At 29.2% G+C, this 15,859-nt stretch overlaps 5 protein-coding genes across 8 annotated transcripts in view; 2 read left to right on the top strand and 3 right to left on the bottom strand.

Moving 5' to 3' along the window:
- Positions 1-472, bottom strand: part of LOC119673952 (nuclear inhibitor of protein phosphatase 1-like) — an 896-nt gene extending 424 nt beyond the window's left edge. Inside the window, exons 1-2 of the mRNA XM_038085070.1 lie at positions 320-472; positions 53-267 (exon numbers count right to left, since the gene is read on the bottom strand). Of these exons, the coding sequence (XP_037940998.1) occupies positions 53-267; positions 320-348 (244 nt within the window). The 5' untranslated portion in view covers positions 349-472. The remainder of the gene's footprint in view (positions 1-52; positions 268-319) is intronic.
- Positions 473-2,920: 2,448 nt separating this feature from the next.
- On the bottom strand, positions 2,921-6,883 carry LOC119678500 (peroxisome biogenesis protein 6-like). Of its 3 annotated transcripts, none has more exons than XM_038090358.1 (6): positions 6,795-6,881; positions 6,552-6,726; positions 5,889-6,425; positions 5,053-5,826; positions 3,172-4,423; positions 2,921-3,110 (listed from the first exon to the last, which is right to left on the bottom strand). In XM_038090358.1, the coding sequence occupies exons 2-6, from the start codon at positions 6,558-6,560 to the stop codon at positions 2,965-2,967; spliced, it is 2,718 nt and encodes a 905-aa protein (XP_037946286.1). In that variant the 5' UTR covers positions 6,561-6,726; positions 6,795-6,881; the 3' UTR covers positions 2,921-2,964. The 3 variants fall into 3 exon arrangements, with proteins under 3 accessions (XP_037946286.1, XP_037946285.1, XP_037946284.1); XM_038090357.1 differs by having other exon boundaries at positions 6,552-6,683; positions 6,795-6,875; XM_038090356.1 differs by lacking the exon at positions 6,552-6,726 and having other exon boundaries at positions 6,795-6,883.
- A 129-nt stretch (positions 6,884-7,012) lies between these two features.
- LOC119678501 (stimulator of interferon genes protein-like) lies at positions 7,013-8,741 on the top strand. The gene is made up of 4 exons (XM_038090359.1): positions 7,013-7,103; positions 7,170-7,714; positions 7,775-8,060; positions 8,576-8,741. The coding sequence occupies exons 1-4, from the start codon at positions 7,073-7,075 to the stop codon at positions 8,656-8,658; spliced, it is 945 nt and encodes a 314-aa protein (XP_037946287.1). The 5' UTR covers positions 7,013-7,072; the 3' UTR covers positions 8,659-8,741.
- A 1,713-nt stretch (positions 8,742-10,454) lies between these two features.
- LOC119685803 (origin recognition complex subunit 6-like) lies at positions 10,455-11,518 on the bottom strand. 2 transcript variants are annotated; one of them, XM_038100187.1, is made up of 3 exons: positions 11,312-11,518; positions 11,115-11,238; positions 10,455-11,013 (listed from the first exon to the last, which is right to left on the bottom strand). In XM_038100187.1, exons 1-3 carry the CDS (start codon positions 11,374-11,376, stop codon positions 10,495-10,497), a joined length of 708 nt encoding a protein of 235 aa, XP_037956115.1. In that variant the 5' UTR covers positions 11,377-11,518; the 3' UTR covers positions 10,455-10,494. The 2 variants fall into 2 exon arrangements, with proteins under 2 accessions (XP_037956115.1, XP_037956114.1); XM_038100186.1 differs by having other exon boundaries at positions 10,456-11,019.
- Positions 11,519-11,695: 177 nt separating this feature from the next.
- LOC119685802 (WASH complex subunit 1-like) lies at positions 11,696-13,372 on the top strand. The gene has a single exon (XM_038100184.1). It carries the CDS (start codon positions 11,752-11,754, stop codon positions 13,201-13,203), a length of 1,452 nt encoding a protein of 483 aa, XP_037956112.1. The 5' UTR covers positions 11,696-11,751; the 3' UTR covers positions 13,204-13,372.
- Positions 13,373-15,859: the final 2,487 nt, after the last annotated feature.

Below are 15,859 nucleotides of genomic sequence, written 5' to 3'. Positions count from 1 at the left end.
AATAATAAAATATTATTTTTTTCTTTAGTTTATTAAAAAATTTTTAATTTACTTGAACCCAAATCTACTAAAAACGCCTTATGCAAATGCTTGTGGTAGACAAACGCAGCGTGAACTCTGGAACACGATGCATGATCAATACAAAAATCATTCATCTGATTATTGCGACCAAACAAATAACACTTCTTTTCATCAACCATAAGTTTTTGCACCAACTTATCTTCTTTTAATACATCCAAATGTAGACCCGTTGGTGGTTTTCCAGCCCTTCAAAAATATTTGTTTACAAAAGTTATGCATTCACAAATTATTTATTTACCAGCTCGGTATGTCGTAAGAGTTTGCCATTTATAATAGGTTTTTATTTTATGTATTATTTTACACACAAAATATTTAAAAGTACGTTGTATAAAACTTAAATATTTAATTGTCAATATTAAGTCCCATATTCAGTGAATAAAAAAATTGTGTACTAATGTTGCCACACTTTTGCATATATGTAAAAATGTTGCAAGTTTTTAGAGTTGCATTTAAATTAATTTTTGATTATGTTTTATTAAAATTGCTTGATGTTATACCATTATTCGACATGACAGTTTCAATAAATAATATATATAATACAGAAAACAAATAAGTACCATATACATTTCTACTTCTGCTAAGCATTATAGGTGGATAGAAATTTATATTTATATCACCAATCCTTTGTTTTTTTCTTGGAGGCTACGAAATTCACATTTCAAAGCAAACTTCACAGGTGAGGTAGAAATTGATATTTCTATCACTAATACATTTTAATACGTTCTTTCCTTCGCGGCTACGGAATTAACATTTCATATTAAACTCCACAGGTTAGGTAGAGATTCTATCACTAATACATTGTTCTTTCCTTTGCGGCTACGAAATGTACATATTGTAGTAAATCTTTTGGTTCAGGAAAGAAATTCACATGTCTTTAAACGAGAGTCAGCTATACAGCGACGTGATTACATCGCATTAGTAGCGCTGGTTAGTTTAAAACATTTCCAAATCTCCCATAATTCTTCTCAGTTTTTCACTGTCTCTGTCAGACAATTAAATTTATTATAGGACTGAACCTGGGATCCGGCAAGCTAAATCTCGGTGAAAAAGATTTCTTACAAAATTATGCATATACAAATACCAAATTTGAGGGTTCAAAATAACAAATCAGTTTTTAGATATATTAATTTGAGTCTTAATATTTTAGAATCCATCAACAATTAAAGACGAAAATTATACTACATTTAGGGGGCTCTTAAGTGCGTACTGTATATATGGCCTCTAAAAACATGTTCAAATAGCAAACCCAAAATTTATATTAATTTGGTTTTTGTAATTTCACTCTTAAATGAAAATACTGTAATCAAAGAATACTAAAAGTTTTAGTTTTTTGTTTAGCTTTGGTTTATGATAATTATTCACAATATTGCTACACAATTGTACTATTCTGAATTATAAATTTACCATAATTTAAATTTCTACAAATTACATATCAATTGTAAGTTTAGTTCTCGAATCGATGTAATTTTAACTTGATTTTGTAACGAAGAAAGTCGAATAAACAAAATTATACTTGCTTGTGCTGTCTATATTATAATTTTTAAGACGAATATTGTAAAGACCGATATTTGAGAAAACCCATTAAGTTGAATCTTAGGACGGTTCCAACCAATATATTTTTAGATGTAGGTGAGTGCAGCCAGTTTTTCACGTTTTTAGAATATATTGCAAAGAAATATATTAAAAATATTGGTGACTACGAAAATTAAGTGAATTTAATGTATATTATTATGGTTAGCATGTGCTAATTCTGAAGGGAGTTATTTAGTGATAGTCAGCCAGTTCCGGTAGTCAGCTAGTGCCGTAGTTGATCATACAGGAACTACTGCATCCCCATCACGTCCGATTGATAAATGACCAAATTATTCTACAGCTAGTCAGTGCTGGCACAGATATCTCAATATAAGTCGACGACATAAAATCAACACAATATTAACTTAGTTAGTTTTACCATAAAAATACCTTCAGTCAATAGGTGTTGGCAAGATAAAATAATGCATGACGACATCTCAGACAAAACTATAATAACTCATTTTAGTATATATATTTTAATTTCTTTTCTAACCCAGCTAAGCCTCAACAATAGAATTACCGCAAATATCACAACAGAGCAGTGACATATACATTCAGATAGATAGTCGATTTAATCATTGTGTCAATACAGTAACTGTTTTCTATGAATTGAGCAGTTATTAACAACTTTTTGTTTATATATAAATCACTCACATTTATATCATCTTATTAGTTCACTATTGTCTAATCATTTGTTGATAGTATCAGTTACAGATCAGTGTAATTAATTACAGTATTATAGGTTTCAAAATCGGCCGGGTTTTTGTTCTGAAGCCACTCGTGAGTTTCGACGACCAATTTTGACGAAACGTTTACTATTCCCAAAAGAGAGTATATCAGCAGATTTTCACGGGTTACCGTAACAACTACAGTATTACATTTTTAGTAGCAATACCATCAATAAACTAAAACCATCGTATCACGCCTTTCAATAATGCCTCCAATCTTCGTTTAAACAGCTGTGGTGCAGTCCAAAGAAAAAATAGTGCTTTCGAAAATTTCAAGCAATACTTATTCCTGTTATCAAATCAAAGAAAAAACCTAAAATGCAAATGTGTTACAACAATAATAACTTAAGCTTTAGTGTTTTTTTTTTCATAAAACAATTTTTGGTATCCTATTGATTATACGCTAGACTATATGAAAATACCACAATTATACAATAATATATACCTTACAATAATAGAAAGAACTATAAACGGTCAAAAAATTCAATAAATTTATTCAAAAATAGAAACAAATCAATAACTATAAACATTTTCCAACCCCTCTTAAATTATTTTAAATCATAAGACTTTGTCCTATAATTCTCTAAACGCTATACGATGATTTTAATTGATTAAAGTATTCCAAATCTTGTTTACTTATGGATGGTATAAATTTACCAAATGATTTAACAAAATCATCCATTTCCACTACAACATTTTCAGCAACTAGATTAGCCGTCTTAATATCACCTATAAAAAGTTACAATTAATTACTTTTGAGTTTAATGAAAAACTATTACCAATAGCAAACCTTTAAGATGCTTATCAATTGTACGCCTTACAGCTGAAAGCCAGGCATTTGAGCATACTGAATATAAATCAGCCCCAGACATATCACCTTTCAAACGTTCAGCAATATCGTCAACATTAAAATCGTTTGACAAATTGAATTTTTTGGTTTGTGCGCGTAGTACAGACGCTTTGTCTTCACTGTTAGAGCATGGTCCGACATAGAAGAGTTTATCAAATCTACCTGGTCTTAGCAATGCAGGATCAATTAGATCTGGTCGATTTGTAGCTGCTAATATGAATATCGGTTTTGTTGAATCACCCAAACAGTCCATTTCTGCCAATAATTGCGAAACGACACGATCCATTACTCCTCCTGAATCACCAGCAACACCACGATTTGGTGCTAATGAGTCTAATTCGTCAAGAAATAGCACACATGGTGCAGCAGACCGCACACGTGAGAAAACTTCACGTACATTTTGTTCACTTTGACCCACATACATATTAAGTAACTCAGGCCCTTGTACTGATAAGAAACTTAGATTGGATTCGGTCGCAACAGCTTTGGCAACCAACGTTTTACCAGTACCTGGAGGGCCATATAATAGTATACCAGATCTTCTCAAGTTTTTACCCATTAAATGTACATGTTTTAGTGGTAAACCAATGCTGCTTTGTATTTCATCCTTTAATTTAGCTAAACCACCAATATCTGACCATAATACTTTCGGAACCTTGGGTGCACCAAGACTATCAGCAAAAGAAGATTGCATTTCCGCTAAATTCGTCGAAAAGTGTGAATAGGACAGTTTTGATTTTCCGGAACGTTCACGACGCAATAAACGTATAGCATTTTCGTGTAATAATTCCAAATCTCCTAATACGAAACCTTGTGATTTATCCGCCACTTCAAGTAAGATTTGCTTAATTTCTGACCAATTTTTACAGAATTTTTTAATATAGCGTTCTTGCACTCTTAAGGAATAAAGAGGTATATTTTTTATATTATTTTCATTATATATGAAGTGATTAAATAGTTCACGTGTATGCAACCAACGAAGTATATCGTAGCGTTCTTCTTTAGTTGGTGGCTCAATATGTATTACTTCCAAAAATATTCGATGGATTAATGGTTTTACTTGTTTATCATTAGTTAGTGCTAGAATTATTATTGGATGTTTACGATCATGAGCGAAAAGTTCTTGGATCTGAACTTGAAAGGATGATAAAAGTCGAAGATCTTCATTGCCCTCATTGTCTATACCAAAAATCTTAGAGAAGAAAATAAATTAATATAGGAAAATAAGAAATATATAATACTAAAAATTCATAGAAAATTAATAGATTATATAGTATATAGGAATTTTAATTAGGATATAGGTACATAATATAAAAATTAAGTCGGGATCTATCTATTTGGAAATAGTTCCAATACGAAACAAATTAAGTATTTTTGATTTTGTTTTATTATTTATATATTACAGAACCCATATTTAGTAAATATTAAACTGTTAAGTTATCGATGAGATATCTACGACTAAATAAGGTTTTCGATTTAACAGTACTTTAATTAAATGCTTTAAAACCTATTTGAATAGATATAGACTAATTCTCAGTATGCTGCATTAGTCAGTGTAAAATACTATATGGTACATAGACCAATAGCACGAAAGCTTTATAAAAGTTATAATTTTTAAACTATCTGATTTGTTTATATCGTTTTGATCACCCTATTTATGATGGTTATCTAGTCTGTTATTGCGAGTCATCAATATACTGTTATTACAAGGACTAACTTTATATAATATTTTCTGGATAAATCAGGAAGCCTTTAGAGATTATTTCAATGTAAAATTTCAACGCAATCAAGTACTATATTATATATTAATTTTAAACTCACCTCAAAATTGTGAAAGCATATTAATAATGGCTCGCTGATAAGACTTTTGGCGAAAATTGTTTTCAATTTCATTTCAGTGTGAGAAGGAACTTGCGACACAACTTCGGCACAATCTATTGTAAACAAATGCATTCCTAGATCTCTTGCAACAGCAGTTGTCAATTTTGATTTACCAATGCCACGTTCACCTTGTAATAAAAAAATAGGATAGATATGTTTTGATGAAAGGCACGCGGTTTTTTTAGGCAAAAACGCGTCAATGGAAGAACGTAATATTTTGTATGATTTCCTAAGCCCAATCGGATAATTGACTGCAATCGCTAAGTTATCTAGCAATTGTCGTGGTAAAAAATGATGTTTAGGGCTTACTTGCGTCAAATTGGTTAAATTCTTTTTAACCACAGCATGCATTTCGAATTCGTTGCCTTTCACTTCAAGGTGTACGCATCGGAAGTAAATTTGTTTCAAATAAGCAAATATTAAGTAATAATGAGCATAGGATGCGGTACCAATCAACTGAGCATTAATTTCTATACGATAAGTATGCCCACGATGTAGTAATCGCGGTGTACTGAAATAGCTGCTTAGTATCAAATCCGTCACTTCGGCCGGCAACTCATATGGATTACTTAATAAATATATATGAGCTTTAGTTGCAATATTCGGCAAATTTTGTTCGTCGTTTAAATGTTCGAGTTTCACCCATAAACGTGTAGATGTATTATTATCATTGGATATTCGAAATCGATCCAATAAATTTGAGTAAAAGTTTTCCTATCAAAAAAATAATACTAGTGTATTTTTTTGAGTTGAAATAAACATAATTTATAGTTTACCTGCACAAATAAGCAACCTTGTTGACAGTTCATAGTAGGTAATATTTGTGCCACAATTGTTTGTGGTGCTTGATTCAGCATTTGTTGAATAACAGTTTCGGGTGCAGCATTATCCTTTGACGTGATCTCAATTTTATTTCGAGAATTTTTAATGCCTGACTTCTTTTCGCTGCTAAATGTTAAATTCACAAAATTTACATTAGGTGGGTATTCTACAAATTCATCGTAGGTCTCTTGTGCTGCAAATACGTAGTGCTCAGACTTGATAATTTCATCATCTATTAGATGTTCATATAGATCATTGGGTATTGGTATAAGCTGAAACTTTCCTTTATAATATTGTAAATAACGTTTATGTATTGCATAAATCATATATCCTGGATATAGATACCAAGGATATTTGGGGAAAACTATTTGTACTGCAGCATTATATGCTTCTACCAATTCTCGTATGCGACCGGTGAAAAAATATTTTCTCTGCCCATCGCTATCAATTGATTGCTTACGACTGGAAGCACTTGTAGTTGCAGTTTTTTTCTAAATAAGATTTTGTACATATGCATATTATTATTAAATTATATATAAGTTTTGAAAGAATTTAGTAAGATATTGTATTAAATTTATATAAAAGCATTTATACACGCAAATTATTTGTCAACTTACCGTAATCATATTTACAGATAGTAAAAACAAGTACAATACATTAATATCTTAATATCAAAGTTCACAATTTCTACTTGGGATAGGAAATGCTTCATGTGCTACAGTTAGTGCCAACATTGAAACAATTTAAATCTAAAATCGAAGAACACACTATATGAGATCAAAGGATGGCAAACTATTTCATAAGGATACATTGCGTTATTTATATTATAGTTCAGCACATTTCACTTTAATAAGCTATACCTTTTTTGTTACTGTTCTTCTCTTCATTTTTGTTATTATTAAAGTTTTAAATAGAATTTACTTCGACATTTATTTCGAGTTAATGTGGTAATATTCAACAATCAACAATATTTTGCAATTCTTAGACGCACAGCTGTTTGTCATATAACGCTGTTTTTGTTTATTTACAAATATGGATAGAAATTTTCCAAACACTGTAAAACTTTAAAGTGTAGCGATTCATGAGACAATTCAAATTTTTCGCTTAGTTTGCAATTACGTGGACAAGAAAATAAAAAATGGTTATAGTACGAATAGAGGACATGATAAGTAATTATAGATGCACTCATTGTTATTAAAATAACTACATTTATTTTAATTACCATAACTTTTTAGGCAATTCGTGTATTTTTCTCACTTCTCTAATAGTAGCTGCATTAATCAACCTCTGCTGGAAGATGGGTTACGAGTGGCTGTACTATAAGCATCATTATCATCCACCAAATATTGTTAAGCAGATATTTTTACGTGTTTTTGAAATCAATATTGGCATATTTTTAATACTTGTTATAGATGTAATATTACTTGTTTACTTTTGGAGTAAGTTAAATTTATTAGAACTGTTATTTGACGTTCCATTATGTCTGGTAGCTATGGCGTCGGGACTTCTTCGAAGTGAATTCGATCAAGTTAGTTTTATACGTAAATCTCACAGCTTAGATTATGCTGGTGGAATGGCCAGTAATTATTATTTTGGCTATCTAAAACATGTTTTGGCTGCATCGGTTACAGATGTTTTAGAAGGAATATGCGAACGAATTAAATTGTACTCTGCACAACATAGTGTGTCTTTTGTCAGTGATAAACTGGTTATATTGATACCAAACACTATGTACCTAAACCCAAAAATTGATGATAGTAAATTATTAGAAAAAACAAATGTAAGTTAACAATTTTTTAAAAAGAATAATAACATTATCTATATATTGTATTATACACAGGCTCTGGAACCTGTAATAAAAAATCGAGCTGGTGTTCAAAGAAGGTTTTACAACGATGTATATCGAATAAAAAAGCCCATTAATAATAAATACTATTATATTGTTCTTGAGGGAGCAACACCTTTACAATCATTTTATGACGCAATGCAAGAGGAAAGGAATATTTCCAGAACCTCATTGAAAAGAATGCAACGTGAAATATTATTAAAATTTTATACTTATTTGAAAAAATTGCTTTTGAGCCGACCAGATACAGAAAATGAAGCTGAACTAATATTATATAATGGTAATTATCTTAACTATTATTTTTTTGATATTTTTTTGACATTACTTGATGTATTGTAATTAATAGTACATTTTAATTTAATGATACACTTTAACTAGAAGCATACCATGGTATAAGCATAAGCATGAGCATACTTTATAAATTTTTAAATAATATCAGATATCCGAATAATTACATTCAAATATCATTTGTATTAGATATATGATAAGGTTCTACTCCAATATGATGGTATATCTTAAAACGTATAAAAGCGTAATTAACACATTTGTGGTATTAATTCAGATGTCTCTTGAATACATTGTATTTATTATTTATGTAATAGGAGGTTAATAAATCCTTAAGATTTTGATCATTAGGTTGATTAAAGCAAACGTTTTATATGATGCATATCCTTTGTAAATTAAAAAGTTGTTAGTTAATCTAAAGTAGTTCAGAAGATAATATATTTACATTATGCTGTATGTTTTAATAATTCTTAAATCTTATTTTAATAAATATCTTGTTTACTTTAATAGCATATAAGGAAGATGGCTCAAAAGTGGACGTGGGCGAAGTGATAATAAGTTATTTTCATGAGAAACTAAAAAAAGAAACGTAATTTATCGAATCTGTTTTATAAGAAACTATTAACTAACTAAATGAGTAATATTTGTCTTTTAATGCTAAAGCAATGTTAACTAACTAATGGCTATGTTTTTAAATTTTTTTTTGTTAAAGTATGACTTTGCTACTTTAACATGGACTATGATCATTTTTATCTATTTTTACAAATAATATATAAATATAATTTAATATAAAATATGTTTTTTATTATAGTCATGTTTTTATAATTTAATTTTATAATTCTTAACATAAACCAAATATATTTTTTTTACTCGAATAGATATAATTTTCGTAATTATATCTATTAAAATGCAACTGTAAGTATTGTCTTTTGTATTTATATTAAGAGAAACTTTAAATCCAACATACATTGTGTAAATCCCCAATTTTTGTTTCAAACTGTTAACAATAATTATTGACATTTAAATACTATAATTAGTAATTCTTGTGTAAAATAAGCTAAACAAAGTTTATTTGTTAATAACTTGAATTCCATGTATATCGTGAATCAAATTATATTGCAGTATAAAACGAAAGTTGTAAATTGTACGATTCACTGATATCACATGATGCCATAAAAAATAGTTTTTAAATATTTTGATATTTTTGAAATTACATGACTGTTTTTTAATAAGTTTTATTTGTTAAGAGTATATAAACATTATAAGAAATATTTTTTAAAGCATTTTTTATAAAAATAAACTTTCAGAATTACATACAACTTATATTTTGCATAATAAACGTGTTGTCATAAAAGACTATTGGTTTTAAATTTACTTTGTAGTTTAAAATAATTAAGTGCGAATTTAAGAGTGTGAATGGTTTATAATTATAAATTTTTAGTTGAAAAAGTTTTTATGTTAAATTTATTGACACAAATGCAATTTTTATAACCTTTAGCTTAAGCATAAACATCTCTTGTTTGAGACTGTCCTAAGGTGCCCTTTTAATCTATTGGTAACATAATACATAAGATGTCTTAAGATGCTCCTTTAATTTATTGATAATATTTTACAGATATGTATGCATAGTTTTTGTTTGGGCTAATAGTCATATATATATAACAAATGATTAATTTATTTTGTTCGAATAATTATAAAAATATATTGGTTTCACATATCTGTTTAACAAACAAAAAATTGCGAACCGAACAAGGTAAAAATTAAGTTTTATTACCTTAAACTGTATTTAGAACTAATAGCTTAATATATAGATAGATAGCCTAATAGATATTTAAAAAGATCTATTACTCTACATCTCTCGTGTGAAAACCATGCTACAACGATATTTAAAACTTATTCATTACATTATACATTATATATTATACATTACATTACAATTAAGAATATAATGTAATAATTACTATTATTACCCTACTAATATTAATTTACTGTTTCTTAATCTTTACTTGTTTCAACAGTTGAAAATATTTGTTACTGGAATGTGTTTTTCACGTTAAAATTCCATACAGCGGTAAATTATGGCATAACAGTCTTGTAGCAATAATGACAAAAATATTAGAATTTTCAAGCAAACAGTTAAAAACAAAAGGATTAATTTATGTTAAAAGAACTTTTCATTTTTACAAAAGGTAGTTTTCTTAATAATAGCATAAACCTTCTACAATTTGATCAGTAATATGTCAACATTCAAAATACAATTTTAAGAAACGCATTTAATATAAACTATAAATAAATAATATAAACTATAAATAAATAATATAAACTATAAATAAATAATATAAACTATAAATGAATAATATAAACTATAAATAATATAAAATTTAAATAATAATGAACAACTTTAAATCAGTTATCAATGATTCCGTACTTCAGGTAAGTTTGCTTCTCGCCATTTCTAGAATCCTTTCTTTCCACACTTCATAATCTTCCAACACTGACACATTAGATTTGCTTGTACTAACTTCTGGCTGTTTGTATGGCTTAGACTCCTCTGGGTGTAAGCCCTTCATTTTTTTATCAATAGAATCTTTATATTGCATTGCTATAAATCTATCCCAACGCTTTTCTAATTGCATCCACTGTGTTGGCCTTAGATTACTATATGGCATGAGTCTTGTTTTCGGTGGTTTTTTCTTTAATATTTTACAAGCCTGAAATACAGCAATTGCTGCATATTGTGGATGATTGATATCAATGTCGTGGTTTTCCTTAGCTACTATATTCTTATATAATTCATGCAGTTCATTAGCCTTTTTTGATACTTCGCTTAGTCCTAACTGAATACAAATATCGTTAACGCCAACTACTTTGTCCAAATCCAAAAGTTTTTCTATAATACGCTTTCTATTAATATAATGCGCTTTTTTTAAGTGGGATAATTTTATAGCCTGCTCCTGCAAACAGTGTATGGCATGAATTTAAAATACATGTAAATATTGGTTATTGTAAAACATTATATATTTTCCAATTTAATATATTTTATATTTACCGTGTCAAATGCTATACCCAGCATGACCGCTGCAATATCTGCACATATAATAATTTTTCCATATTCATTAATAGGAATATTTATAGACCGTAATTCCAACAAACGTGCAAGTTCAGTTGTTTTGCTGAACAAATACAAATATTAGCAATTATTGACAAATTTCTGATGAAAAAAACAAAATTGATAAAAATGCTTACCTTAACATGTTGGGTTCGTCATATATTCCCATTTTGCTGATGACTTGTTCAATTAAAGTGGTCATGACTTTGAAAAGTTTTTCAAACTTTAAATTTTAATGAAATCAAAATAAAACAAAAAATATGCAATCGTAGCGTTTTTGGTTTACTTTACTTTAAAAATGCTTTGCGATTGTCAAAAATGAGCGGGAAAAATCAACAACAAAAATGCACATATGGTTTTATACTACAGTAATTCTCAAAGTGTGTAATAGTTAATACTTTTAAAACTTTCAAATAAAAAAAAACAAATGAAAAAACAACATAACAACAATATTTGTCATTCTGTGCAATTGGAAGCAAATGGGAAGCGTTTGTTTGTTGAAATTTGGCTGATTATAAATTTATAGTGAATTAGTTTTTAATATATTTTGTAATATTTAATATAACAAATATTTAATATGTATTCAGTTCCAATAATACCACCTGATTTAAGACATGAAGAAACAATAATTCAAGCAGCCTATGCACTTGACAACATGCAAACTACAATTAATAAAGTTTTTGAAAAAATTGATAATCGTATACAACAAAATAGTAACAAAGTTAATGAATTAAGCGAGCGCATCACCAAGGCACAGCTAAAAATTAAAAGTCTAGTAGGCTCGAAGAAAGCCATCAAAATATGCGCACCAGCACGATTTCCGTCTTCCCGAGTGTTTCATGATATTCCTGTAACATTTACACCATCGACTGTTGAAACGTTAGATGTGTGTACTGATTTCAATGTGCAAAGCCGTATAGATCCAGCATCTATAGTAGCTCTCAATGAGAAATTGCAATTCTTTCATGTACGCACAGAACAATCAGAAGCATTAACGAAGTCTTTAGCAACAGCAAAAAGGGAAACAAATCAGAAACTTGGCAAGGGCGTAGTGCCAGAACAATTACGGTCTGTGTCTTCCGTGTTGCTTTTTAATACCAACGAATGTGTTTATGGTTGTGATAACGTTGATGAGTGGAACAATTGGAAGCGTGCCAAATTAATAAAAAATCAAAGACAACCGAAAACAATGTCATCTAAAAAGCAATTACTTGAACCAGCGCCACATTCATTGGCTAATCGTAATGTAAAACATACACCATCGGGTGGACTACGTTATACACCAAAATTAAATGAAGCGCCTGAAATTAATTTACCACTAGATCTTCCCGATTTACCTGGTATTGCTAATGACATTCAATTCGAAGAAAATGAACAACAGAAAATCGCACCTTCTCTATTTATCGAAAATTTGCCTGAGTTTCCAGAATTAGTGGAGCATGTAGAAAAGCAAGAAGAAAATATTAAGCCAATTGACAACATTCCACAAACATCAATTGTTAATAGTGCCATTGACATAATACCCCCACCACCGCCACCGCCACCACCTCCACCAGCGACTGTGATTTCATTGGCACCAGTACCACCACCCCCGCCACCACCGCAATCCTTCAATGCAAGTAAATCACTAGAAAAAAGCGCTAAAGGTAATTCCAACAAAAATATGCCTGTGATTGAAGACTCTCGTTCAGAATTAATGGATGCAATACGAAAAGCAGGCGGAGCACGTGGTGGTCGGTTGCGTTCAGCTGCTGCGGCGCCTGTTGATGTTGTTGACAATCGTACAAAACCTATTAAAACTAAACCTATTGGGGGTGATCTTATGGCCGATCTGCATAATAAACTGATTATGCGAAGAAAAGGAATTTCAGGCCAAAAGGAAAACAACAATGATAGATCAGCTTCAAATACAACAGGAGGTGGTAGTAATTCCGTTATATCGCGTTTATCAGCACTTATACCAGCTCCGAAGAATAATAGTGACGATGAAGAAGAAGATGAATCAAATGATACTGATTGGGTAGATTAATCTATGCAGCAGAGCTTTTAAACTATATAATTAATTAAACAATATATAAAAAAATTTACCAGCTGTGCCTTAAATTTGCTTCTCAGAAGAATCTTTATTTCGGAAAGCATTTTTAGTAAACAAAATATTTAGTAAGGTTAAATTAATAAAATTTATGAAGTCAATTACAACAGGCAATAAAGAATTAAATTAAATTAGAAATATTAAAACCTTTTTAGTTTTAAATTAACTAAAAAAAATTTTGTAATTACCCCAGATTTAGTTTTAGGAGTAATCCACTATTTAGGATTAATTGTTTAACATTAGATGGTTAGTTCTAAACTAATCAGAGCGCTGGTCACAATGTTACTAATTGGACTTTACTGATACTAAATATAAATACGAACGTTTAAGATATTTCTGGTACTTTTTAAATACATTTTCTAATATATATATGTATTTACGCTTCATCAAACATTCCAATATGATATTTCGGAAAATTTTGAGAAAATGGTCAAACTTTTTCCATATTCCATATTTTTTCTACAAAAAATTCTGCTGTACTACTTTGAAAGTAAAATATTTGGCGAGTTTATAGACTTAAAAAAATATAATTTGTAAACCAGTGATATAAAATTCATTATATCGACTAGACGGATTCTGTACATTATGTTGTTGTTATTATATTCTACAAATATCTATAGAGCAGATAACATGAAAATAATAACAACAATATGTACATGGGTTGGGATGTGGTAAGGTAAAGGTAATGTGAAAGGAGAGGGGACAGTTTAGAAGCAATAATGGATTGGAGTTGGATGAAATTTTAATTAAAGTCAATTTGTGTCAAAGCCTAGAAATTTACCACTTCAATAAAACAGGGTCGAAGATCAATTGGACTCAAGTCAGTGTATGTGTCGGGACATGAGAGCAGATAAGCCGAAATATGGTGGGTAGAGCTGCAGTTCGGGCCATATTAGGAATACATTCTGCTAATTAAGAGTTGTTTTTACTGTTATAATTAAGTGGGTATTCTAGAAATACCATAAAAAAATTATAAGAATATTTAGGAGAGTAACTGCAGATAGATCTAGTTTGCGACACGTTGCTTCATAGAATGAAGGGAGAATTGAAAGTGCGTTAAAAATTGAAGTTATGTAACTATTTTAAAAATTCGTTAAAAGTCGTGTTAATTTTTAAACATTAAATTAAACATTAAATCATTATAATAAACGTAATATATAAAAAAAGGTTAAAAGATAGAACAAAAGGGCAAATGAACTTGCTAGGCAAGAATTATGCTATAACTTCTGCCGCTCAAAGCTCTGAATACCATTGGACTACAACAGGACTGCGTCCTATGTCGATAAGTTGATAGTTTAACTTCATCTTAACAAGTGGAGATCACTTATAGACAGGCTAACCTCATGATGCCGAAACAGATGGTCTGTGAAGCGATAAAAGGTTGATCTCATTGCATAGATTACTGGATATGGAAACTTCAAATATCACCACAAAAAGATGATAAAATTGTTGCAAAATAAAACTGGCTCTATATGTTATTGGTTATCATTATTGTTTAATGCGTGTATACCCTAGAGAGTATTTAATACTCCTTTTAATGTTAAGTAGTAGTTTCAGAATCATTATTATTGTACATCAGCTTTCTTAAGAAATTTTAGAAATTTTCATTGCATATAAAAATTATTTATTTAACAGCAAATAAAATGACATTAACTTACTTAATACATCTATTATATAAAATATTTCATGTATGCTAATATATGCTGTATATATCGACATAAGGAGATATTGTTTTTATAAAATTCATTGTTCTTAATACATATATTTTCTCTTATACAAAAATTGAGTTCTTGTTATTAAGCAATTTTATTTAATATACCAGGTCTATATATTTATTTAATTCAATAGTTTGAACCACAAATAATTAAGGACATTCAGTAAAAAGTTTATACTTTGTTTTCGTCAAAAAGGCAAATAGAAAAAAACTGCTTTAGCTGAAACTTTTTCGTTAAAATTATATAGACTGTAACATACTTTATGATATAAATATTGTTAAAGAATTACTAATTTAAAAGCAAACAATTAATCTTTTGGTGAATAAATTTAGTAACCATGTACATTAAGTATGAGTTTATGCATATAGTGTTGTATGATTTATTTGTGCGTTACATATATGTAAATCATGGATACGTATTTTATTTCACGTATAATATTTAGTCAGTATAAGAATGCGTTATTAATTTAAGACTTATTTCAAAAGAAATAGTATTTAACAAAATTAATTGTTAAAAATTTTAATTATGTATCATTTGTTAATTTAAATTTTCAGAGTTCCTTTCATTTTAAATCACTAAGATCATCGAATTTTAATGAGTGCAAAAGAAAATTTTCTTAAAAATTCTAACATTTTTATTTATCTTTTGCAATATTTGAGCAAACTATTATAGTTCAAAACACATTTTAAATTTGCGAACGCAAACGTGGACGTGGTAAATCTCCAAACACGGCCTCCCCATGTACACTTTTAGCTAAAGCCTTGATGCTAGCTGCAATATCCACAGTATTGTCCAGTTCCTAAAAATTACAAATTGTATTATACATTAAAATACCATATATACAATATTAGTTCTTACATCATCGTCAGATTCCTGTA

This window comes from Teleopsis dalmanni, chromosome 2 (genome assembly GCF_002237135.1).
Source record: "Teleopsis dalmanni isolate 2A chromosome 2, ASM223713v2, whole genome shotgun sequence".
NCBI classification, from domain to species: Eukaryota; Metazoa; Arthropoda; class Insecta; order Diptera; family Diopsidae; genus Teleopsis; species Teleopsis dalmanni.
This window is presented reverse-complemented; position numbering and strand designations above follow the sequence as displayed.

Coding starts and splice junctions, on each gene's coding strand:
- LOC119678500 (XM_038090356.1), bottom strand. CDS start 6,821: ATGAAGAGAAGAACAGTAACAAAAAAG. Junction 6,426..6,794: donor GAAGAACAGTAACAAAAAAG/GTATAGCTTATT, acceptor AATCTTATTTAG/AAAAAAACTGCAACTACAAG. Junction 5,827..5,888: donor AAGGTTGCTTATTTGTGCAG/GTAAACTATAAA, acceptor TTTTTTTGATAG/GAAAACTTTTACTCAAATTT.
- LOC119678501 (XM_038090359.1), top strand. CDS start 7,073: ATGGTTATAGTACGAATAGAGGACATGATAA. Junction 7,104..7,169: donor ACGAATAGAGGACATGATAA/GTAATTATAGAT, acceptor ATAACTTTTTAG/GCAATTCGTGTATTTTTCTC. Junction 8,061..8,575: donor TGAACTAATATTATATAATG/GTAATTATCTTA, acceptor TTACTTTAATAG/CATATAAGGAAGATGGCTCA.
- LOC119685803 (XM_038100186.1), bottom strand. CDS start 11,376: ATGACCACTTTAATTGAACAAGTCATCAGCAAAATGGGAATATATGAC. Junction 11,239..11,311: donor GACGAACCCAACATGTTAAG/GTAAGCATTTTT, acceptor GTATTTGTTCAG/CAAAACAACTGAACTTGCAC. Junction 11,020..11,114: donor TGGGTATAGCATTTGACACG/GTAAATATAAAA, acceptor CACTGTTTGCAG/GAGCAGGCTATAAAATTATC.
- LOC119685802 (XM_038100184.1), top strand. CDS start 11,752: ATGTATTCAGTTCCAATAATACCACCTGATTTAAGACATGAAGAAACA.